This window comes from Poeciliopsis prolifica, unplaced genomic scaffold, assembly GCF_027474105.1.
Source record: "Poeciliopsis prolifica strain line A6 unplaced genomic scaffold, Auburn_PproV2 SCAFFOLD036, whole genome shotgun sequence".
NCBI classification, from domain to species: Eukaryota; Metazoa; Chordata; class Actinopteri; order Cyprinodontiformes; family Poeciliidae; genus Poeciliopsis; species Poeciliopsis prolifica.
Genome location: NW_026562411.1, coordinates 3,848,859 through 3,871,303, shown reverse-complemented (window position 1 = coordinate 3,871,303; position 22,445 = coordinate 3,848,859). Strand labels below are relative to the sequence as shown.

Genomic DNA, 22,445 nt, shown 5'->3' with positions numbered 1-22,445 from the left:
GCAAAACACAACAAGTCTTACAAAGTATCTTAGTCCAGTTTCTAGAAACATCTGGGTGTACTTGAAATAAGACAAAACTAACTTACAGGTAATGTTTTAGTGAGGCAACCCAAAAAAGTACGAGTCTCACTTATAACAAGACTTTTTCCCCAAAAGTAAAATAATCTGCCAGTGAAACTAGAACTTTTCATCAATGTTAATAAATTATTGACTAAAAACAAGCTCTTATATCTCACTGAAAAATTACTTGTGTAAGTTAGTTTTGCCTTTTCACAAGTGTATTAAGATATTTGCACTAGAAACTCGATAAAAATACTAATTCTAGTAAGATTTTCTGTTTTTACAGTGTAGGTGAAGAGTCGGACGCTTTAAAGGTAACGGAGAAATATATAAGTACTGCTTTTTTTCTCCTCACAGGGTCTGCATTCAACATTTCTCTAACATTATGTCACAACATTTTCATTAGTTAAGCTAATTTATCTAGGTAAAGATCCAAAATATTTGCAACATTTTGGGTATTATTATTTTGTATATTGTCAGCGGAACATTTAAATGTATTTTCTTTTTAAATATACAATCTTAACATTAAAAAGCATAATTCTCCTTAATCTAAGATATTTAATCTTACCTAGATTTAGGTTTTTGCAGTGTTGTTTTCTAACCCATTGGTTTACGGGTTAGGAAACAATAATGAAAACAATAATAATAATAATGATAATACAGACCTTTGGGCACTTAAATAACTTATAAACATCATAATATGTAGGAGAAAACATAAAATACAGAAGAAAACAAATGTGACTCAGTGAGAAGTGAACATGTGATGAAAATCTTTCTATTTTAAACTAACAGCTCCGATTTTTCCTGTTTGAAGCTGCATGGAGTCAGTTTCTCCATCACACAGTTAAACATGTGTTGCACAAGCGTTTTATGACTGGAGACGACGTTTTCTGTTTTCTGTCTGCAGCCTCAGTGGAAAATCTGCTCTTATCTTTACGATCCGACTCTAAATCCTTCTGCTTGATGTGCATCTGAGCACGTGTGCATTCCTCAGTGTCCGATTTGCCGCAGCAGCTGGATCAAATAACCAGATGATAAAACGCAACATCGTTCTCTTTTGTTCCACAGAACGGCAATCGATACATAAAATCTGTCTCTGTGGTGTTATGGCATTAAATCCTGAGTCAGTTAGCAGAGTTTCTCTCATCAAAGCGACATCCAGACATCAACACTCTGCAGGATCTGATCCGATGATACGGTCCGTTTGGAAAACACGGAGAGAGAAAAACTGAAACTGAACCCAGAAAAGATTAAATTACTGCAGATTCTTAAAACATTAAAGTCAGAAGAACATAGTATTATGACTATTTTCAAAATATTTTAATTTTATTCTCATATTATTTCAACTTTATTCTTGTGCAACTTTATTCTTGTAGTATTATGACTTTCTTCTCATAATTACAACTTTCTGCTCATTATTTGAACTTTACTTTTGTGTAATTTTATGCATGTAATACTGAAACCTTCTTATCTTAATTTTTCTTCTTCACATGGCCCTAATACTCTGTCGTAGATATGAGACGCGTCTTTAAAGTTTCATAAAGTTTAATTTGTGTACAAGTTTTTCTAAAATAGTTGAGATCATGGATCAGTCGCTGCCAGCTTATTTCAGTGTGTTTAAGTAACTCCTGCTCTATTTGATTCATTTTAAATTGGCCTAATTCCCTATAAAACTGATGCTATTTACAGATTTTCCAGCTCTAGATGGTGGGAACCAGTATTGGACTGAAATACAATCCTGGTGTTCCCATCTGAGGAATCCCTGATTTGGTCTCCGCAGGTTAGCGGATGGAACCGTCATTATGTAAACCAAAGGAAACGCTCCTGCTGTTGTTTCAGCTGGGCTCTAATGTGGAGAGAAAAGTTACAAGTGACAGATTGTATGAAACTGCAGCGTTTTATCAGGAATCTCTTCCTACCTGCTGCAGAATCCTGCAAAGTTGGAACAAAAAATTATAAGTTTTTTCATTTGCAACATGAGCTTGAATTGAAGGAGATGAATTCATATTAGAAATCAATACAATCAATACATAAATGTACAATATTGTAAAAAATATTAGCCTCAGACATTTTTGTTGTTGTTTGTGATTTTTCATTTATTTATTTTTTCCTTTTTCCATGTTCAAGATAATCAAACAGTTTTAATTTAATAAAAGACAACCAGCAGTTTTTGGATGAGGAATTTATTTATTGGCCGAAAAAAAAATCTTCCATTTGGGTTTCTTCTGTTTCTAAAATTATCCCAAGCACTTAAAAAAAAATAACACCCAGCCAATAAGTAAATATTTTTTGGTGTCTGGAAAATGACCCATTTCAAAAACCTCCAGGATGTGACATCATTGTGCTGTTACCTAGCAATCAAAGCTGAGCTCCAGCTCAGGTCCGCTAGTTTTAACCATTGTGTACAATGGCTGCTGGAAAAGACGAGAGTTTTGTTGTTGACACATCATCCAGAAACCACTTGTTGCATCATTGTTGGTTATGCAGGAGGCTCTACTAATGCTTTTCAAAGATGCACGCTTTTATAATTGCGCATATGTTTGCAGCCATTTACACATGCAAGGGTTGACGTTGAGTTTGGGGGCGTGGCCACAAGCAGATTATTTGGATATAAAGGCACAGAGTCCCTAAAACTGGAGCCCAAAATAGGCAGAACTGAGCAGACGAAAACCTCATTATCTAAGAATGATTTTGTGCAAAAAAATGTTGATGAACATGTTTTCTATTTATACTAATATGTCCAAAGAAGGCCACTATTAACCACCTGCATTTATTCTTAGTTTTCAAATTGAATCTGGCTTCTGAAGTTGTTGCATCACTTCCATAATTAGTGTTATGTTTCTCCCTGCAGTGCTTGTAAAATGACTGATTGTGTTAGATTCTTGTGTGCCTTCAGAGCTGAACTCTTCTTCTGCAGTCCTTTTATGGCTGTGATATGTCTGTTTACAACGCCCTGCTGAAATTGTTTGCTCTCAGTAAATACAAATATAACAGTCTGAACAATTTAGAGACATCAAACCATCACTTTTCATAAATCGTTTTTATTCCTGCAACTCCAAGAACATCTGGCAAGAACAGTTTGATTTATGTGAAGTTCACTTATGAACTGAATGGAGGATAAGTGAAATATTTTCAGAGTATTTTTATCCTGGACACCTCTCTGATGGTCTGAGTTTGTCGGAGCTGCGGAGACTCTCATTCCTCTGCAGAGTTTTCCCCTCAGAGGAAGGATGGCGGCGTTGGACGGGGATGAAGATGGAGGCTGGGAGATCCTCTCCCTCGTTTCCATTTAAGGCCTGCTCTCTCTGCCTCTGCTTCACTCGCATGTCGTTTTACTTCGCAGCACAGATGAAAAGCATGAAAGTGAAGCAGCTTTCCTTTTAAGAAGTTCATCTTCTTGAACCTGCTGGTTCCAAATTTGGGTCTAAATACTTAGCAGACTGGAAATAAGTGATTTCTCATGCAGAAACTTCCATTTCCTGTTGTTTTTAAACAAGTGCATCTCTGCAGCTTGAGCTTCACATCAGAAAGTTATTGGAAGTTTGGATCATTCAGTCGGTTTCAAGTATTTTTATCCAGTCTCTAGTGAAACATCTCAGTACTACTTGAAATAAGACAAACTTAACTTAAGAGTAACTTTTGAGCTCGCTATAGAAGCTTGTTTTAAGACAGTAATTCCTTAATATTGATGAAAAACATCTACTTCCTCTGGCAGATTATTTCACGTATAACAAGACATTTTTCTAACTAGAACTCTTGTTGGTTGCGTGACTCATGTGATGCAAATAAAGTCAAACTCATTTTCATTTTGTTCCACGTTAATATCATGAATGTCTTCAAAGGGTCGGGTGTTGCAGAAGGTATTGATCATGTATTGATCTTGTTAATCTTTTTCTTTATATTCATATTGTTTCTAACATGGAACATTTTTTTGTGTGTGAACCTTTCTGTCTGTTGCGGCTGCTACGCTTGAATTTCCCCCCTGCAGAGCAATTAGACTTGTTTCTATTTTATTGAATTATTCATAAATAGTTGTATTTGTATTGAATCAGTTATTCCCATATTGAACATCTTTTCATAGAGATGTAATTTGGCAGAATATATCTTAAAATGGTTTTGATTTGATACATATTCAAGCACACAGCTGTTATTTGGAAGGTTTTGTTTAAGTGAGGGCCACATAAAAAGTTATGGCGGGCCGGGTTTGGCCCCCGGGCCTTTAGTTTGACACATTCATTTTAGTTGTTTGACACTTTGAAAGCCCTTAGTCAACAGTGGATGCAATTAACTTGATCTAAAGTTCCTCACTTTAAATCACTCTGTTCTTTAAAAGTCTAAAAACAATTTGTTGCTTATTTAAGAAACTTTACGGGTTCAGTAAATAAAACTAAGGTTGTTAATGAGAAGAAAAGCCCGAAATGCGTTTCAGTGACATTGAACTGATTTCTTTAAGATTTTTAAAGGATCAACCAGGTGGTCTTGAAGAAATGTTTGGTTCTCTGTGTCCTGGTTCTGTTTGTTTTGCAAAGGAGATCATATTTTTCTGATCTGAGATTTTTATGACCTTATTTATAGATAATAGCTTTGAATTGTTCTGTTTGTTCTGTAGAAAGATAATTAGAAAAACCATAGCTCAGTTTTTCTCTTGTCAGTGATCCTGTATCCAGCAGGGGGCGATGTGCTCACATTTACATGAATTTGCCTCATTAAAGACGAGAGATAATAATGTGTAATATGTAGTTTTTATTTATTCACTCATTAATTCTGCTTTAGTTATATTAGATTTAACAGTGAAATAATCTGCAACTGAAGCCAGAACTTTTTATCAATATTCAAGAATTATTGCTCTAAACATGCTCCTAAATCTTTGTGAGAAGTTAGTTAGTTTTGTCATATTTCAGGTGTATAACGATTTTTCCACTAGAAACTAGACCAGAAATACTTTGTAGGAGTTGGTGTTTTGCAGTGTGTTGTTTCTTAAAGTTTATTTTCTCTGACTAAAGACTTTTAGAGAAATAAATCCTCCTACTTGTGAAGCACTTTAAGGTTTTTTTATGCTGCTTGGATTTAAACACTGAAACATTAACACCACCATCTGGGCCAGAAGGAATTGTAGTTTTCTTTGATTTATTCTCCTCCCTGTTTCATCTTTTGTTCCTTCAGGCAGTAAATAAAGTTTTGTTAACCATATTAAGGTGTTTGCTGAGCCTCTGTCACATGTCGGGTTTTATTAACAGTGAAATGCCTGCAGGGTTTGTAAAAGAGTTGAGTTAGTGAGTGTGTGTGAAGTGGAAAAAGTCTCGTGCTTCTGTTTTAGAACCAGATGCTCTCCTGATTGTGGAGTTTATGGGAACCTAAAGCGACGGCGGTCTTCTCTGAAATGATAAATCAGAAACGATACGGAGAAAGAAGGCAGCCCTTCACCTCCAACATCATAAGATGATGGCCTTTTATTCATCTGGAGAATAAATAACAAACTCCATCAGCTACTTCCTGCTCAGGAGGAACTATTATTAGGTTGCCCTTATATGGTCGTCAGAGACGCTCCTCTCGTCTCACATTCTTGTTCTGCTGCTTTTCTCTGATGGAGTCGGACTTTCTGTTCCAAGACTGTCACTCCTGCACACATGAAGAACCTCTCTCACAAAGAGCAAACCAAACTTTAATTTATGCTGCAAGTTGTAAAACATTTGATGGAAAACTTGAATAAACTACCAGAGTGAAACAGGAGCAGAGTTTGAATGTTTACAGGGTTAATTGTGATGGATGCAACTTTGTCTTCTGTGTTTATGAATCTATTTATTGGCCTGAATTGATTTTGTATTTTCCACACAAGCAGGTTATTCCATAATCCTCCCGTAACGGCATAATTTAACAAATAAAAACTAGCAAGCTCACTCTAAAAACTGATTAAAACTAACTGAATTAAACAAGTAAAACATCACAACAATAGCTGCCTGACGGCTCTGTTTGCTTCCTTCAGGTGAAGCCAGAATAAAGAAGCCAACTGCAAAGACTCCTCCCAAACAAGGTGAAAAACACCAACTGATAACCAGAAACACACATGGATCTGAACTGAATGTTATCGGCTGGTTTTTATTAATTATTTTGGGGATTTGTGCAGCTTTGCCTCCTCAGATCCTCCAGTTCCCAGAAGATATGAAAATCCTGGCAGGAGAAAAGGTGGAGATCCTCTGCAAATACTCTGGAGCTCCACCCATCACCTGCACCTGGCTGAAGTTCAGGAAACCAGTGAGTCTCTCATTCACACACACTGGTTCAGCCTGAAACCTTCTGACTGGGAGTGCTGCTGTATTTGTGTGGGTCAGATCCAGGAAGGATCCTCGGACGTGTCCATAGAGAGCACAGACAGCAGCAGTAAGCTGACCATCAGCAGCGGGCAGCAGGAGCACTGCGGCTGCTACACCGTGGAGCTGAGGAACAGCTACGGCCTCCGGCAGGCCGCACTCAACCTCACCATCGTTGGTAAAGAAATGCGTCAGCTGAGAGGCTGAAACCAGCTAATTATAAAACACTCGCTGAACTCCAGCATGTTTGGTCAGCTGGTTTTGCTGCAGAATGCGCTCGACAACGGCTGCTGGAAAAGACGAGTGTTTTATTGTTGACCTACCATCCGGAAACCACTTGCTGCATTGTTGCTGGTTGTGCAGCAGGCTCCACTTCTGCATTTCAAAGACATACAGTTGTACAATTGCACATCTGTTTGCAGTTGTTTTCATGTGTGAGTGGAAACATTGAGTTGGAGGCTGTAAACAAGAGCAGCTTATTTGGATTTAAAGTGGTAAGAGGCTCTAAAACTGCCAAAAATCTTAGCCAAGAATGATTTTGTGCAAAAAGTGTAAAGAATATTTTTATGTTATTTTTGAAACAAACTTATTTTTCCTGTTGAAAAGACGTGCAGACATTTCTTTTGTTTCAAGAGCACCAAGATATTTACACTAGAGACTAGACACTTTTTCCAGTGATAATATTCAAATTGTAAATCCTCCTTAGACAAACCCGACCCCCCAGCAAAGGTCCCTGCGACCTCTGACATCCGGCGCTCCAGCCTGACCCTGTCGTGGTACGGGCCGACCTACGACGGCGGCAGCGCCGTGCAGACCTACCACCTGGAGATCTGGGACTCTGTGGACCAGCAGTGGAAGCAGCTGGTGTCCTGCAACAGCACCTCCTACAACATCCAGGTGGGCTCTCAGCTCCTGACCCAACACAGGAACCGTTCAGGTCAGAGGTTAAACAGAGGGTCTGTGCTTCCAGAACCTTCTTCCAGATCGACAGTACAAGTTTCGAATTCGAGCTCAGAACATTTACGGCATCGGAGAGCCGAGCGCCGAGTCTGAAGCAGTAACAATGGGACTGGTGGACGACGGTGAGAAACTAAACTTTCTGTAGATGTTCTGACAGAAATCCATGCAACAAGGTTTCTGATTGATGAAGGTCCAGTTTCTGTTTATCGCCATAAACGAGTAATGTACAGGTAACGTTTCAGTTAGATATAGGAGCTTGTTTTAAGGCAATAATTCCTGAATATTGATGAAAAATTTCTAGTTCCAGAGGCAGATTTTTTATGATCTTTTGGTACTACAAGTAGTTTTATTATCAATGTTTTAGTTTGTCCTAAAACAAACTTCTATATTTTGCTGAGAAGTTACTTTAGTTTTCTCTTATTTCAAATGAACTAAAACATTTGAACTACAAAGATTGTTTTTACAGTGTGGCAAAACAATGCTAAAACATATTTTTAGAAATTAATAAACTTTAATTTCTCATTACATTTAACTGGACAACATTTTAAATATCCAAAATAAACAAACAGCAAATAAAATTAACTTTTAATTCAAATAACGGAGGTAGTTGAGACCAAAGCACCAGACTGAAGACTTTTCTTACCCAGTTTTTGGTAGAAAGAGAGAAAAACAATATTCAGAATGAGATTGAGCTCATTTTAATTTATCTGTGATTAATTGATTAATTGATTTACCCAACTCTAATCTGAATCCATCTGCTACTAAACCAGAACCATTTCTGACTAACTGGGCTTTAACAGGTCAGCTGAATTACAGAGGCTGAACTAAAACGACTAACTGGACTAACGCGGCTGCTGCTTTAATTCCTCTAACAGATAACCAAGATGATGCTGAGGCAGAGGAGGAGGATGAAGGTATGAACCTCCATCTGCACATAAACAAACTAACCACAATGTTTATCAGCCCTGAGAACCACAACAACCTGCTTCCTGTTTGTGTTCAGACTCGGAAAAAGAGCCAGAGTACCGAGACGTGACCATCAAAACCGATGCGAAGGTGAAGGAGTTTTACGACGTGGAGGAGCGGCTGGGAACGTAAGGCTCCGCCCACCGTCACCTCGCAACCACGACGGCGCGAGCGCAGCGTAAAGCGTGTCGTTTCTGTCTCAGGGGGAAGTTCGGTCAGGTCTTCAAACTGGTGGAGAAATCCACGAAGAAGGTTTGGGCCGGGAAGTTTATCAAGGCGTATTCGGCCAAAGACAAGGAGAACGTCCGACAGGAAATCAGCATCATGAACTCCCTGCATCACCCCAAACTGGTCCAGTGTGTCGACGCCTTTGAGGGCAAATCCGACATCGTCATGGTGCTGGAGATGTAGGTGCTCCCTCTGCAGGGTTTCACTTTGCTTCTACCTCACAGACCATTTGAGACGTTTTTATCTCTAATCCGGGCAAAATTACTCCAGACAAATTAAAATATCACATCAGAAGATCTGAGCTACAATGGATTCAGTATCCAGCACCCAGGTCAGCTTTCACTGCAAAAACATAAAATCTTACAAGTATTCTTGTGTACACTTAAACAAGACTAAACTAACTTATAATTAACTTTATTGCAAGATTTAGAAGCTTCCTTTAAATCAATAAATCTTAAGTATAGATTTAAAAATGACTAGTTCCACTAGTGGATTATTTCGTTTATAAAAAGACATTCTTCCCATAAGTGAACAAATCTGCCAGTGGAGAAAAACTTTTTAATCAAAAATAAGGAATTATTGACTTTAAATGAGCAAAAGTTGTCATTTCAAGTTGAGGAAATTATTTTAACTAGATAAAAATACAAGATTTTGTGTTTTTGCCATGTTTTGTATTTTCTTGTGATGCACCCAGATTTTCTTTTAATTTAGGTTTTTTTTAAATAAATTAAATTTTAAATTAAAATTTAAAGTGACTTATTGCTCACAATTGACAAAAAGAAACTTGCTTTACTTTAGATCCCCTTAAAAGTTTCCAAAGTGGATTTCTTTCTTTTGATGAGGCAAACCTGCAAAAATAATTTTTACATTTTGGATGTGCAATAATTTACAGATCTGAATGCTTTACTGGTTTGATTAAAGTTTTACAGCTGGCTTATTATTGAGTAGGTGAAACAAAATCACATTTGTTTTTCATTTTTATCCCTTATGTGAACCTGCAGCAGAATATCACAGATCAAATCTCTGAGCTGTTTTTTCTTCAAGTACAAAATGTTTTTTTTTTTTCAGCAGAAAACACTGGAAAACAATTTCCTCCTCGGCTATGAGAGGAATTCAGGAGCAAACATTTCCTGTCTGCTAATTTTAGAGCCGAAGTTCGACCTCATCTCACCCTAAAACATCATTTCTTCTTTAGTCATTCCTACTTTTCAGCTGAACTTTCAGCTGATTTCCATTCAGAAGAAATTCTCATGTCAAACAGGAACATCCAGCTTTCAATTTTAACTCTGATAAATAAACATTAGAACGGAAGCAACAAATAAGTGCTGATACGATGAAAATCAGGAATACAAACAGGAAGAAATGTGTTTATAGTCGGATTATCTGACTGCAGCATTTCAGTCTGCAGCTTCACTCTGGAGACGGCTGCAGACGTCACAATGAAGGAACAAACAAGTTTCACCAGAGAATAAAATTTAAGTTTTTATTTTGGGAAAATCCTCCATGTGGTCATGTCTTGTTAGACTGGCAGATTATTTCACTTATTATTATTTCTTTTTCATCAGTATCATTTTTGTCGAATTTGTGCTGGTCGATTACAAAAACTCAAACATAGGAGCCATTTAGGATGTGAAGTAACTAAATAGAGTAATGACTCAGTTTGAGTTTTTATCTCTGTCTGCAGGATTTCTGGCGGCGAACTGTTTGAGCGGATCATCGACGAGGACTTTGAGCTGACGGAGAGGGAGGTGATCAAATACATGCTGCAGATCATCGACGGCGTCAACTTCATCCACAAACAGGGGATCGTCCACCTCGACCTCAAACCGGAAAACATCATGTGTGTCAACAAAACCGGCAGCAAGATCAAACTCATCGACTTCGGCCTCGCCCGGCGGCTCGGTAACCAGACCCACATTAATATAACCAGCTGCGTTTCCATTAGGAATGTTTGCAGAACTTTGGCTAAATGCTGCCAATGTTGACCCAAAAAAAACAATTTAGCAGTTTCCATTGAAATAAGAAACGCAATTGTAGCCAGATATAAATAAGTTTGGTCGAGCAATAAGTCATTAAAAAACATGCTTCCTGTTGTCTTCATCTTTTCTGCCAGTTGTTGGTCATGTGACTCGTATGATGCAAAAAAAGTGTTTTCATTGCAGTTTTGTGCAGAATACATTATTTATACATCCGCCTCATCCTAGCACAAAAACTTACCAAAAAACTTCTTTATTTTTTCCAGAATTAGCAGGTTTCCATTAAGCAAAATTATGTTTGCAATTGCAAACGTTTTGATTGTCCTTTATGATGTTCTGAGCAGAACCAGATCCTCTTTGGACTGCAAAGGAATTGGACTCTTATAGAAAGGAATTGATTTGGAATTGACTAAAACGCCTTGTGAACGTCTCTGATGGAAACAGACGCAGCTACTGACACAAACTGTTAACAACTACTGGCCCAAATTCTGGCAGTATTTCTTAATATTTCTTCTTTTTCTAATAGTGATTATTTAACTTTTGTCCCCCTACAGCAAATGCTGGAACTTTGAAGGTTTTGTTTGGGACTCCAGAGTTTGTGGCTCCTGAAGTGATCAATTACGAAGCCATCAGTTACCCCACAGACATGTGGAGTATAGGAGTCATCTGTTACATCCTGTGAGGAAACAACTCTCTGTTAACTCCAGCTAGCTAAACGTCAGCTGAGGTTTTCTTTCTGTTTATTCCCTCAGGTTGAGCGGTCTCTCTCCCTTCATGGGCGACAACGACAACGAGACTCTGGCCAATGTCACCTCTGCGACCTGGGACTTTGAGGACGAGGCCTTTGATGAAATCTCTGAAAACGCCAAAGACTTCATCACCAACCTGCTGAAAAAAGACATGAAGTAACCCTGATGTTTTTACAGAGCAAAAGCCAAATATCTGCCATCACTCTGAGTGTTCACAGTGTGACATGCGACTCCTCAGGGCTCGGCTGTCCTGCCCTCAGTGTTTTGAACACCCCTGGCTGAAACAGGACACCAACACCATGAAGACCACCAAGCTGTCCAAGGAGAGGATGAAGAAGTACATCCTGAGGAGAAAGTGGCAGGTAAATATGAGGATCCGTCATGTTTGACAGCAAAACTCTCCAAGCAGGACTGGGACACTCAGTTTCACTTTGGCCCATTTTTATCAAGATCATGAATGTTTTCAAGGGCTGATTGTACCAGAATGTATTTGTAAAACTCATTAGCAAACTGTTCAACTATCAATAAATGGCTGCCTCTGTATTGATTAAGCACTAATACTCAACATCTTTTCACATTGATCAGTTCCTCCAGGATTTCACAATTGTTTTTGTGATTGTTTGCAAACAAAGTGACGTTTTTTTTTTTTGCTTATTTAAAAATATTTCTTACAAATTTACCAATATTTGCACTTATGTATGACAATAGATCTGAGTTTTTGTTACTATAACCTTACATAAAGGCTGATGCAGCATTGTAGTAGAAGAAATACTGCCACCTGCAGGTGTGAGATAGCATCACTCCAACTCACTGTTTTTGACCATTTTTGCAGAAAATGTGCAGTAAACTCAAAATGACGTATTATCTCAAAAAATGCAGAGATTTGTTGACTATGTGTGAAGTTTCAGAATTGCAAAATGACAAAAAACTGGAGGGACTGACTGATGTAATTTGGATGTGAACAGATAAAAAATCATTTGATTTGATTGATGAAATATTTGAGTCACAGCTGTTACCTTGAAGTTTCTGTTTTTTTGTGTCCCATATAAAAAGCTGCAGCTTGCCAATCTTTAAGTTCCACACATTCTTTACAGAAATCATCATCTATCATGTTTGAATGTGAATGTTTTTTCTTCTGTGACAGAAAACGGGTCACGCTGTTCGAGCGATTGGCAGACTCTCCTCCATGGCCATGATGGCTGGAGTCAGTGCAAAGAAAGGCTCGCCCACTGAAGGTACCGAACCCAATTGAGTCATTTTTCCACATTCAATCCTAATTACCAAACACTAGGACTCATATTCAGCTGACCACCTAATTTCAGATGGTAAAAAGTATCTAAGGATTGCAGAAGAAACAAGAAACAACTACATTTTAACAGGAACAAACTGTCAGCAGAACTGGGCTCACTATGGACAACACACTGCAAATCAATTACAAAAATCTTTGTACATTTCACATAAAACTAATTTACAAGTAACTTTTTAAGCAAGATTTAGGAACTTATTTTAAGTAAATGATTACTTAATATTATTTTTTTAAATATTGTAATCGCAGATGTTTTTTAACTTAGAAAAAGACATTTTTCCATTTCATTAGTAAAAATATCTGCCAGTAAAATTAGTGTTTAATCTATATTAAGGAATAATTTACTTAAAACAAGGTTTTATATCTTACTTAAGATATACAAGTAAATATTACTTGAAAATTAGGGTTTTTTTCAATTTTATTTCAATGTAATATTTGCACTAAAAACTAGACAAAATATTTGGCAGAATTTTGTTTTTGCAGTGCAAAATTTGGAGATCAGAAGCTCAAAATGACTGAATGTTGGCAAAATTACAACAGACAGAAAACAACAAACACTGATATAAAACAAGACGAATCGTCTCTAAGGCACTGAATGCATCTTGTTTGTTTTCAGAGGACAATCAGTTCCTGGAGTGTTTGGAGTACGAACAGAAGACGGAAAGTAAACCCACTTTCAGTTCAGTCATTAAAGACGTGGAGGTGGTGGAAGGCAGCGCCGCTCGCTTTGACTGCAAAATAGAAGGTACAGTCGATCAATATACACATTGATCTGCTGATAATTATAAACCTGGCTGACATAACTGATATATGTTCTGAATTAACATTATTCAGGATGATTATTAGTGGAAAATGTGAAACTTTAAAAGGAGATAAGACGCTATTGACGATTTACAGTAAATTTTTGAAGCATATTAAGTGATTTTATACAAATAAAACTGGATTTTAACTCTATAAACCTTCTTCTTTAGGATATCCTGACCCTGAGGTGGTTTGGTACAAAGACGAGCAGCCAATCAAAGAGACCCGACATTTCCAGATCGACTACGATGAAGAAGGAAACTGCAGTTTGATCATTTCAGAGGTCAGAGTTCATCTGGTGCTGCATCGCTTCTTTTACATTGAACGACCTAAAAACTGAAGCTGTTGTGTCTGTCAGAATCACTGCCTCAACTTTTCTGCAACTTAAAGTTTTGTTTTTCTTCCGTCTTGCAGTTTTGTTGTTCTTTGTGTTGCTGCATCACAGAAAATCCACCTAAAATATCATGAATTATGTGGTTGTAACATGGCACAACGATGTTTCTGAACATAATGTTGCTATATTGAAATTAATTATATTTATTAATTGAAAAAACACAACATCTTACCTAGTATTTTTCACCTAGTTTCTAATGCTAATGTATTGGTTCATTTTAAATGTTTTAAATCAATAATTACTTCATATTGATTTTATAAAGTTTTAGTTCCACTGGCAGATTTTTTCACTGTGAAGACATTTTACCAAGTTATAAGTGGAAATAGTAATGTTTCCTCAATATTAAATAATTATTGACTAAAGGTGACCTGCAATAGCTTTCTGAAAAGTTACTTTTAAGTTAGTTTTGTCTTATTTGAAGTGTATTAAGATATTTTCATTAAAATTTAACCAAAAATAATTGCTAAGATTGTACATTTTTGCAGTGCTTCATTGTTTTCTGGTGTTAACTTGCAGGTTTCAGGTGACGACGATGCCAAGTACATGGTGAAGGCCGTCAACAGTCTCGGCGAGGCGACGTGCACGGCAGATCTGCTGGTGGAGGTGATGGCTGGAGAGGAGGAGGAGGAGGAGGAAGAGGAGGAAGAATAAAGATTCCTGTTGGACGTTTAGGAGGCCTGCTGCTCCTCAGTCTGTCAGAAAATTCACTCACAGTAACAGGGGAGGTATGGGTGGGCGGAGTTTCTCATTGTTTCATTTTCAGGCGGTGCAGTTCACTATGTCAAATGAACCAAAACAATTTTTAAAGTTGTTCCCCTCCCAGCCTGTGGGGGCGCTGCAACAAGAACTACTGAAAGAAACGGCACAAAAAGACAAGAGTGCAACTTCCTTCTTCAGGAAATGTAAACAATAGAATAGAATAGAATAGAATAGCATTTATTGTCATTGAACAGGATTCAACAAAATTTCTATTGCAACTCCCGTGATTTTAATGATTGTAGGATTTCTCTTTAGTCTTCAACAAAAGACCACAAGCCAATTCTCCCAGTAGCAGTCGACTCTTGCCTTTGTTCTGTTTGTATTTACCCAGAATTCCCTGCGTTGTAGTCTGCTTCCTGCTTATGTTTCGGTCTCCAGTAAGTTTGGCCTTCAGATATACATTCGAACTGCACTAGTTTACTTCAGAACCAAACTGAGACTGAAGTTTGTAGACAGACCAGTGCTTGTTTTTTAGTTTGCATCAGTTTGATTCACATTCACATCTCCCCGAACAAACCAGACTTTCTAGACAAATGAACTAGAGTTTTATTGAAGTGGACTAAACAGGATTGGTGTGAATGCAGCAAACAGTTCATCCCTGCAGCTTGGACTGTGTTAGACTCCGCCCACCTGATGCCCCGCCCACCATCCAATCTCTTGATGTCACATCAGTTGGACTGACTTCCTGTGAGCAACTGCTCCTCCAAAATAACCACACAGACACTTCCTGCCGTTTCACATGAAGATCAACCATAACCAGTTCCTGATTTTACAAGATTCTCAATTTCAAAACATCAAATATCTTTCTCACATGGACTCTGGAGGTTCCTCCAACAGGCTCCTTCCTGCGTCAGCAGCTTGAACCTGTACATGTTTCATTCATAATGCCTCACTTTGTCCCTGTTTGATTTGAAAACAAAGTTCCAAAGCATGAGGAAAAGCGTGTTTGCCAACACTTTAAGTTTAACCTTTTTGTCTGATCCAAGTGCAGGAGGGGACAGAGAGAAGATGGCCGACCCGCCTTCTTTAAATTAAGCATCATTAGAGTCAAACGTTTGTGCAGCAAACATTTTCATGTGCCACTTTGATTTTAAAGATATCAATAAATGTTTTCAAAGGTCATCGAAGGTCAAGCAGTACTCCCATATTTACAGTATCACATTAAATATGGTGTCAATCAAATGTGCTGTTTATGTTAGTTTGTGGACAAACTAACAAACTACTTTATGCTCAAACATCACTAAGCAAAAAAAGGTTACTTGAGATATTTGTGCTGCAAAAAGTTTCTTTTGTCCTGCTATACTTTTCAAGATTTAAAAAGTTACCAGAGATCACTCTGCCCTCACACCCCCACATTAACAAAATTATCATTTTGTTTGTGCTGCTACAATTTTTAAGATTTAAAGACAAAAGTTTCCAGAGGCCACCAGAAATCAACTTATCCTTCCACTCTCACATTAACAAAATGGATATAAATTATTTCTCTAGTTTGTGCAGCTATTGACACCAAATTTTCTTTACTTTGTAAACGTGGACTTGCTGATTGACCTTTGACCTCTGGATGCATTTAAATATAATCCTTCCTTTACACAGGACAAATCTCTTGAAACTCTTTATCTCATTTACAAGAGGCGCCTGCAACATACTTTACAACAATATAAAAGCAGTGATACGATCTACCAAATAATTCTAGAAGTCAGTACTATATATTGACAATTATTAATATCTTTAAAATGACACCAGCACAAATGAAAAACGTTTGACTTTAATCTGAAGAAGGTGTGGCGGCCATCTTTACTCAGGTCAGGAGAACTTCACTGTGTCTGTGCCTTAAAGCTGCGCTGAGCCCAGTCTGAGCTCCAGGTTCTGCGGTGATCACATTTGTTCTTTATCTTCTGCGACCGAGCTTCTCCTGTTGATATCCGACAATCCAGCTTCACTCTTTATCTTCATTTTGCGTTTCAGCTGCAGGTTTACGAAGCTTCAGTCACGTTTGGCCTCCTGCTGTGAGCCTTAAAGCGACACCCTGAGTCACACTCAGAGTTTCTCCGTCACGCTGTGGGACAATTTCCTTCCTCTGTGGCCTTAAAAAAAAACTGTTAATGAATCAGGAAAATCTAAAACCTCAGCAAGAATTTCCCAGTTTCTGACTCCAAGCATCACAAAGGAGCAGATAAAATGTTTTATTGGATTGCTGTGAAGTCTCTCTGTGTGGCGACAGAAACTCTGGGTGAAAGTCACATTCCAGCTGTTTGTGTTTGAACCTTTTCATGAAATCTGATTCCTCTTAAAAATCAGACACCAAAGATGTTTTTGTTTTTCCTGCTAACTCACAGGTGTGTTTGTGTGCGTGCGTATGCGTGTGTGAGTGTTTCCTCTGCAGTTTTCAACCATGCGGTTTGTGTGTTTGGAGTCTGTTTTTTGTTATTTAATGCACAGATTTTTAATTATATGATAATTCTTCCAGAAGGTGTTGCAGCACTTCATGTCCCCGCCTATTAAAGCAGAGGTGGACTCACTCTTTGTTTTGTTTTTGTATTAGATGTATGTAGATTTAATTACTTTAATTTTTATAAAAAATATACCAGTTTGATGAACTGTATGAGAACACTACGACTGTAGTTACAGAAAACAAATAAATTTTTATCACTAAACAAATGTAGTCTCTTGTATGTTTCAAAATCAGGTTCATGGATGACATTTTCTGTTTATCAGAGTATTTTTTCTTTAACGGCCCATCGGAGCCTCTTCTTGTGTAATCCATTCATTTATGAAGCAAAAAGGTTATTTTTAAACCTGTAATTTTACTATTTGACTCATATCTCTTATCAAGAATGAACAGTTGAACAAAAATGAAAAAATCTGCCTGCGCCATCTTGGAATGCACTGTGAGCGTACACATGCTAATGCCAGTTAGCGTGTGTACGCTAACTGTATCTGCTGTCGACTGTCTTTAAATTCACCGTGAGAGTACACATGCTAACAGCGGTTTTGCACATCTGGATCACCTTGAGACTGCAGTTTCCAAACTTCTCACAAAGCAGCTCCTTCAGACTAGCCAGCAGCAATTAGATATCGGGACAAAGTTTTCACTGACATTTCAGAATTACTCTCATTCACACTCCAAAATATTTTATCATGGGTGGTACAGGAGGAAGGCCATGTGTATTCTATATTTGGACATTTTGTTCGCTATTTTCAGATGTTATGTGCCATTTTTCTTTCTCAATTAATTTTGCACATCTTCCACATTTCGCTAAAATATTGGTGTGTTTAATGTTGTCACTCTTTTCATTTAATTTTGTGTGCTAAGCATTAATTTGTCTCAAAGAATTGTGTTTTACTGAACATTTTAAAGTGCAGAATTGCAATTTACCACAATGACTTGGCTATTTACTGTGCAGATATTTGAAAGTAATGTTGTCAAACCAACAAGAATTTTCCAGTTAAAACAAAGGATTTGGTTAGTATATAGTTTAAAAAACTTAACTAGCTGTCTTGTTGTACTGTCCCCGTTAGTTAATGTGTGTTTTTTGCCACTGAAGGGTGTGATTCAATGCGAGAGAACAATAAATCCCTCAATCAGCCTCTGAAAATTCTGTCTCCCTCTCTTCTGAGATAATGGTTACATCCTTGACCCTGAGGTACTCCAAAGATGATTAAACACTGATTTAAAAGTTTATTTATGGCTTTTATCTTTGCAAGACAGAAGAGATCTACCTCTAAGAATTCAGATCATCAGAATAGACACAAGCTATCAATGAACAAAACTGGTACAAATACAGCTGAGTTTATTTTAATAACCTTGTTGATCTCATGAAAAGCGGCAGTGTGTGTGTTGAGGGACAGCACCTGGTCAGTTTGTATCGGCTCTAATGAGCTCACCTGAGAGCCGCTCATTAATGTCTCTGTTTGGACCAGCAGCTCGTTAATCCGTCCTGTTGCATCATTCTTATTAGTTGACTCTTGGGTTTTTTCCATTAATGTTCCTCTGAGGATCGAAACACAAAACAAACTGTACTTTATGATTCTTGACGATTTTATTTTTGCTTTGTCTCTTTTGTTTTTCGTTTGTGTTATTTGTGTTCTCTTTCAACCCTAAACGAGAAAGAAAGTCATTTTGATTGACAGAAACCTGTGGGGGTGATCTCCTTAGTTTACAGCACCAAACGGTGCAAATAAGATCTGGACCAGTGGTGAAGTGTGGGCCAAACATGGATTACAGCATCACAAAATATCTGCAGGCAGCAGCTGTCTGATCACCGAAACCACATTTCTGGGTCCAGTCAATACTGTTGTTTTCGTTAGCATCTGTAGAAATTAAGCTGCCATGTGGAGAAAATGGTTGTAAAATTACCTTTTCCTAAAAACACCAAGCAATAAATTTGACACAAACTGAAGCTCATTCGATAATAAATCTCTGCAGAAATGCCTTGTCCCAAAAGTGTAAGACCAATAATCAACATGAGTGTTTTCTTGGGTTTAAAATATATATTTTTTTTACATATTTGTTAAAACTGTCCCTATGTCATAACAGTATGAGACAAATAATCTGAAAAAAAAAACAACCTCCTCCAACTTCTCCCAGTGCTAACTAGAAACAAGCAATCAGAGCAAGGAGGCGGGTCTTAGTGCTGTCAATCACCTTACATGCACGACATTGCAGCTTCTTCTTGACATGTTGGGCTAGTTTTCCTGAAACAGTAAATTGTTTCTTCCCCTTTAGCACATTTAGCAGCTCGTTCATGAGGTTGGTTGACAGCACTAAGATCCTCTTCCTGGCTCTGATTGGTTGTTTTTGGTTGGGAACAGTGTATTTGTTCAGAGAGCCATAGCTCAGGGAGAAGGTGGAAACAATCGATCAGATTATCTGTCTCATATTTCACTGTCACTATGTTGTGACAGTTTTAATATTTTTATAAAAGTTGCTTGTTTCAGCTTTAAGGTCAAAGGCTATGTGGAGTAATTATGGTGGTTTTAGGGATATCCTCATCCTGCACAACATTTTGAAGTGCTTCTACTGCTATTAAAATCTGTTGTAGTTTTCTGCTGATAGTAAGAATATTCATATCTTGATGAATGTAAAACCAGACTGATTGTTTATGGTCAAGGTGAGTGAATATGATTTAGCTGCCCCTTTTCCTGTTAAAAACAAAACCAACATAGTTTCCATTCACATTTAGTGGAATCTTAGAGAAGGTGGAAAGTTTTAAAGTGTAATTCACCCCAAATCAACATGTTTTTTGCTGATAAATTGTCTAAATTGGTTCTTAAGAGAGCTATTTTTATGTTTCTTTTCCAATTTTGACATTTTTGTGCACGTTTATGGAGTTTTGCAATATTTTTTCTAAAACCATCTCAGTGGTGGCCTCCTCATTTTAAATTACAGGTGATAAAAATGATTAAATCTAATCTAGGATTCTTCTAATCAAATGATTTCCATGTTGAGTTTGTTTAATTTCCACTTTCTGTGCTTCATTCTTGCACACAGACTTTCATAGTTTAAAAGACTTTAAACAGTCCTTTAAACAGACTTAATGTGTTTGTTTCATACTCTCAGGTCATTAAAAAAAATCTGTCACTAATTAGCTCCACAGAGAGCAGAGACCCATAAAGTAACTCATAGTTCATCGGGCCAGAAGTTCTTCAGGTTCTGACTCTGTTATGGTCGGCTGGTCGACACATCATGTGTTATGTCTTAGATGTGAAAATTAAGTTGCTTCGGATTTAAATGTCATATTAATTAAATGATGGTTGGATGTTTGGAAATCACTTTAAATGTTTTCTGCTCAGATGATCCAGTTTCTCAATATCGTTGATCAGATGTTTGATTGTTTGCAATTACATGTTGTTGATCAAATGTGTGTGTGGTCTACAGCTGTCAGGTGAACTTCATCTGTCCTCCGTCTTGTTCGGTTTCCTTTCTGTTCTTCTGATGTCCGCGGTGTCTTTGAACGTCTCGCTGCTCGTCGCGCAGACGTCGCTGACGCTTCACGGCCTGCAGCAGCTGTCTGACCACCGGCTGCTCTTCTTCTTCCTCTTCCTCTCAAACTTCCTGTTCGCGCTGTGCAGCGACGGCCTCATACTGGTAGTGATCTTAACGCACCACAGCCTCCATAAACCCATGTACGTGTTCGTGGCCGCGCTGCTGCTGAACTCGCTGCTGTGCGGCTGCGCGATCTACCCGCGGCTGCTGTGGGAGCTGCTGTGGGAGAGCGGCTCTGTCCTGCTGACAGTGTCTGCGTGTGCGGGTCAGGCGTGGGTTATATACGCTGCGGGCGGTTCGGCCTTCATGTTGCTGGCGGCCATGGCCTTCGACCGTTACGTCGCCATCTGTCGCCCGATGCGCTACGCCGCGGTGGTGTCGCCGCGCGCGGTGGCCGCTCTGCTCCTGTTCTGTTGGCTGCTGCCTGCCGCTTTGGTTGGAAGCATCGTGCTTCTTGCCGCGCGCCAGCCGCTCTGCCACTCTAACATCAGCCGGATCTACTGTGACGTTTACAGCTTAAACAAACTCAGCTGCAGCGGAAAGGCGATGCAGATGACAGAGGTTCTCGCCCTGTTCATATCTGTTGTCATCGTCGTTCTGCCCGCTGCTTTCGTACTTTTCTCCTACAGCAGCATCCTTTATGTCTGCCTGTGCCGCATACGCGGCTCAAGCGGAAAAGCGTTGCGCACCTGCCTGCCGCACCTGCTGGTCTTCCTAAACTACAGCGCTTGCACCGCGGTGGAGCTGCTGCAGCGCCGCCTGCAGGCCGCAGACCAGCCTGCATCCTCTGTTCTCACTTCGGTTGTGATCATTGTGGCTCAGTCCGTGTTAAACCCTGTAGTGTACGGCCTGAATATGAGCGCCATCACCGGATACATCAGGCGGCTGCTGGGCAGCAGGAAAACCGAATGATTCAAAACGAGTCAGGGAAAGTGTAAAATGTTAAGATTGTTTCTGGATCTGTATATTTCAGGATAAGATTTATAGCTTAAAGAAAATCACCCCGTCTTGTTCCACTGATGTATACCTAACATTTCTGATGCAATTCTGTTTTGCACTTTCCATGCATTTTTTCCTTGTTTTAAAGACACATTTATGTATGTAAACTGCTACCTTGTGAAATATTTCTGCATTCTTCTAGCTTGAAATTTTACATATGTGTAGATTTTGTTACGTTTTTATTTGTTATTCAAAATAAACTCAGAACTAAGAATGACCTCTTAAATATCCATCTTCCTGATCTGTACAGCAGTAAACATAATTAACAGCTGAAGTTGATCAGAAACATTGTCATATGTGAAGTAAGAAAACTGAGCTAAATTGCAATAATAAATAAAAAATGTAGAAATAATTTTGATCTTAAAGATTTAAATTGAAGTTTTGAATCACCATTGCTTTATTTCTTGCTGCAAAAACATTCCTGGACAAATGTAATGGCAAATATCTCCTTTTATGACTTAGTTTTAAGAAAGAGGTCTAGTTGAAGTTTTTTTCTTTGTATATATGTGTGATTTGTCAGCCAATAAACAATAGAAGACATGTACAATTTTATGGATTTCTGAAACCAGCCTGCAGCTTCCATGCTCACTTTGGTGCTGGTCTTTCTGATTCAGACTGTGTTCAACCCAGTAGTGTACAGCCTGAATATGACCGCCATCACTGAATACATCAGACAGCTCCATGGACAGCAAGAAATCTGATTGAATTAAAGTTTTTTATATATTTGAGGATAAAAGAAAATGGAATTCAATCTCCATAATAGTTGTGCTTTTAGGCCCTATTTCTTCATTTTGAGCCTTCCTGGTTTGCAAAAAAAAATTTATGTAAAATCAAATTGAAACAAAAAGAATTACTGTTACTGATGCATCTTTTGATTGTCTGATAGAAATCAAATATTGAACTAATTTGAAAAAGTAATATGACATGTGTATTCCTTTCTTGGAATTTAAGTT

The 22,445-nt window shown here is 38.2% G+C and overlaps 2 protein-coding genes across 6 annotated transcripts in view; both read left to right on the top strand.

Moving 5' to 3' along the window:
• The window catches only part of mylka (myosin, light chain kinase a), a 124,651-nt gene extending 107,486 nt beyond the window's left edge, over positions 1 to 17,165 (top strand). For 4 of the 5 annotated variants that reach the window (XM_055053001.1, XM_055053003.1, XM_055053002.1 and 1 more), the window contains 16 exons: positions 6,044 to 6,091; positions 6,185 to 6,312; positions 6,390 to 6,546; positions 7,075 to 7,265; positions 7,339 to 7,450; positions 8,204 to 8,242; positions 8,332 to 8,422; positions 8,498 to 8,701; positions 10,207 to 10,424; positions 11,053 to 11,176; positions 11,251 to 11,403; positions 11,486 to 11,609; positions 12,392 to 12,482; positions 13,170 to 13,298; positions 13,525 to 13,637; positions 14,265 to 17,165. In XM_055053001.1, coding sequence (XP_054908976.1) covers positions 6,044 to 6,091; positions 6,185 to 6,312; positions 6,390 to 6,546; positions 7,075 to 7,265; positions 7,339 to 7,450; positions 8,204 to 8,242; positions 8,332 to 8,422; positions 8,498 to 8,701; positions 10,207 to 10,424; positions 11,053 to 11,176; positions 11,251 to 11,403; positions 11,486 to 11,609; positions 12,392 to 12,482; positions 13,170 to 13,298; positions 13,525 to 13,637; positions 14,265 to 14,399 — 2,057 coding nt within the window. In that variant the 3' untranslated portion in view covers positions 14,400 to 17,165. The remainder of the gene's footprint in view (positions 1 to 6,043; positions 6,092 to 6,184; positions 6,313 to 6,389; positions 6,547 to 7,074; positions 7,266 to 7,338; positions 7,451 to 8,203; positions 8,243 to 8,331; positions 8,423 to 8,497; positions 8,702 to 10,206; positions 10,425 to 11,052; positions 11,177 to 11,250; positions 11,404 to 11,485; positions 11,610 to 12,391; positions 12,483 to 13,169; positions 13,299 to 13,524; positions 13,638 to 14,264) is intronic. The other variant, XM_055053004.1, reaches the window with a different exon arrangement.
• A 3,277-nt stretch (positions 17,166 to 20,442) lies between these two features.
• LOC129374538 (olfactory receptor 10J4-like) lies at positions 20,443 to 21,594 on the top strand. Its single transcript, XM_055053009.1, has one exon. It carries the CDS (start codon positions 20,443 to 20,445, stop codon positions 21,403 to 21,405), a length of 963 nt encoding a protein of 320 aa, XP_054908984.1. The 3' UTR covers positions 21,406 to 21,594.
• Positions 21,595 to 22,445: the final 851 nt, after the last annotated feature.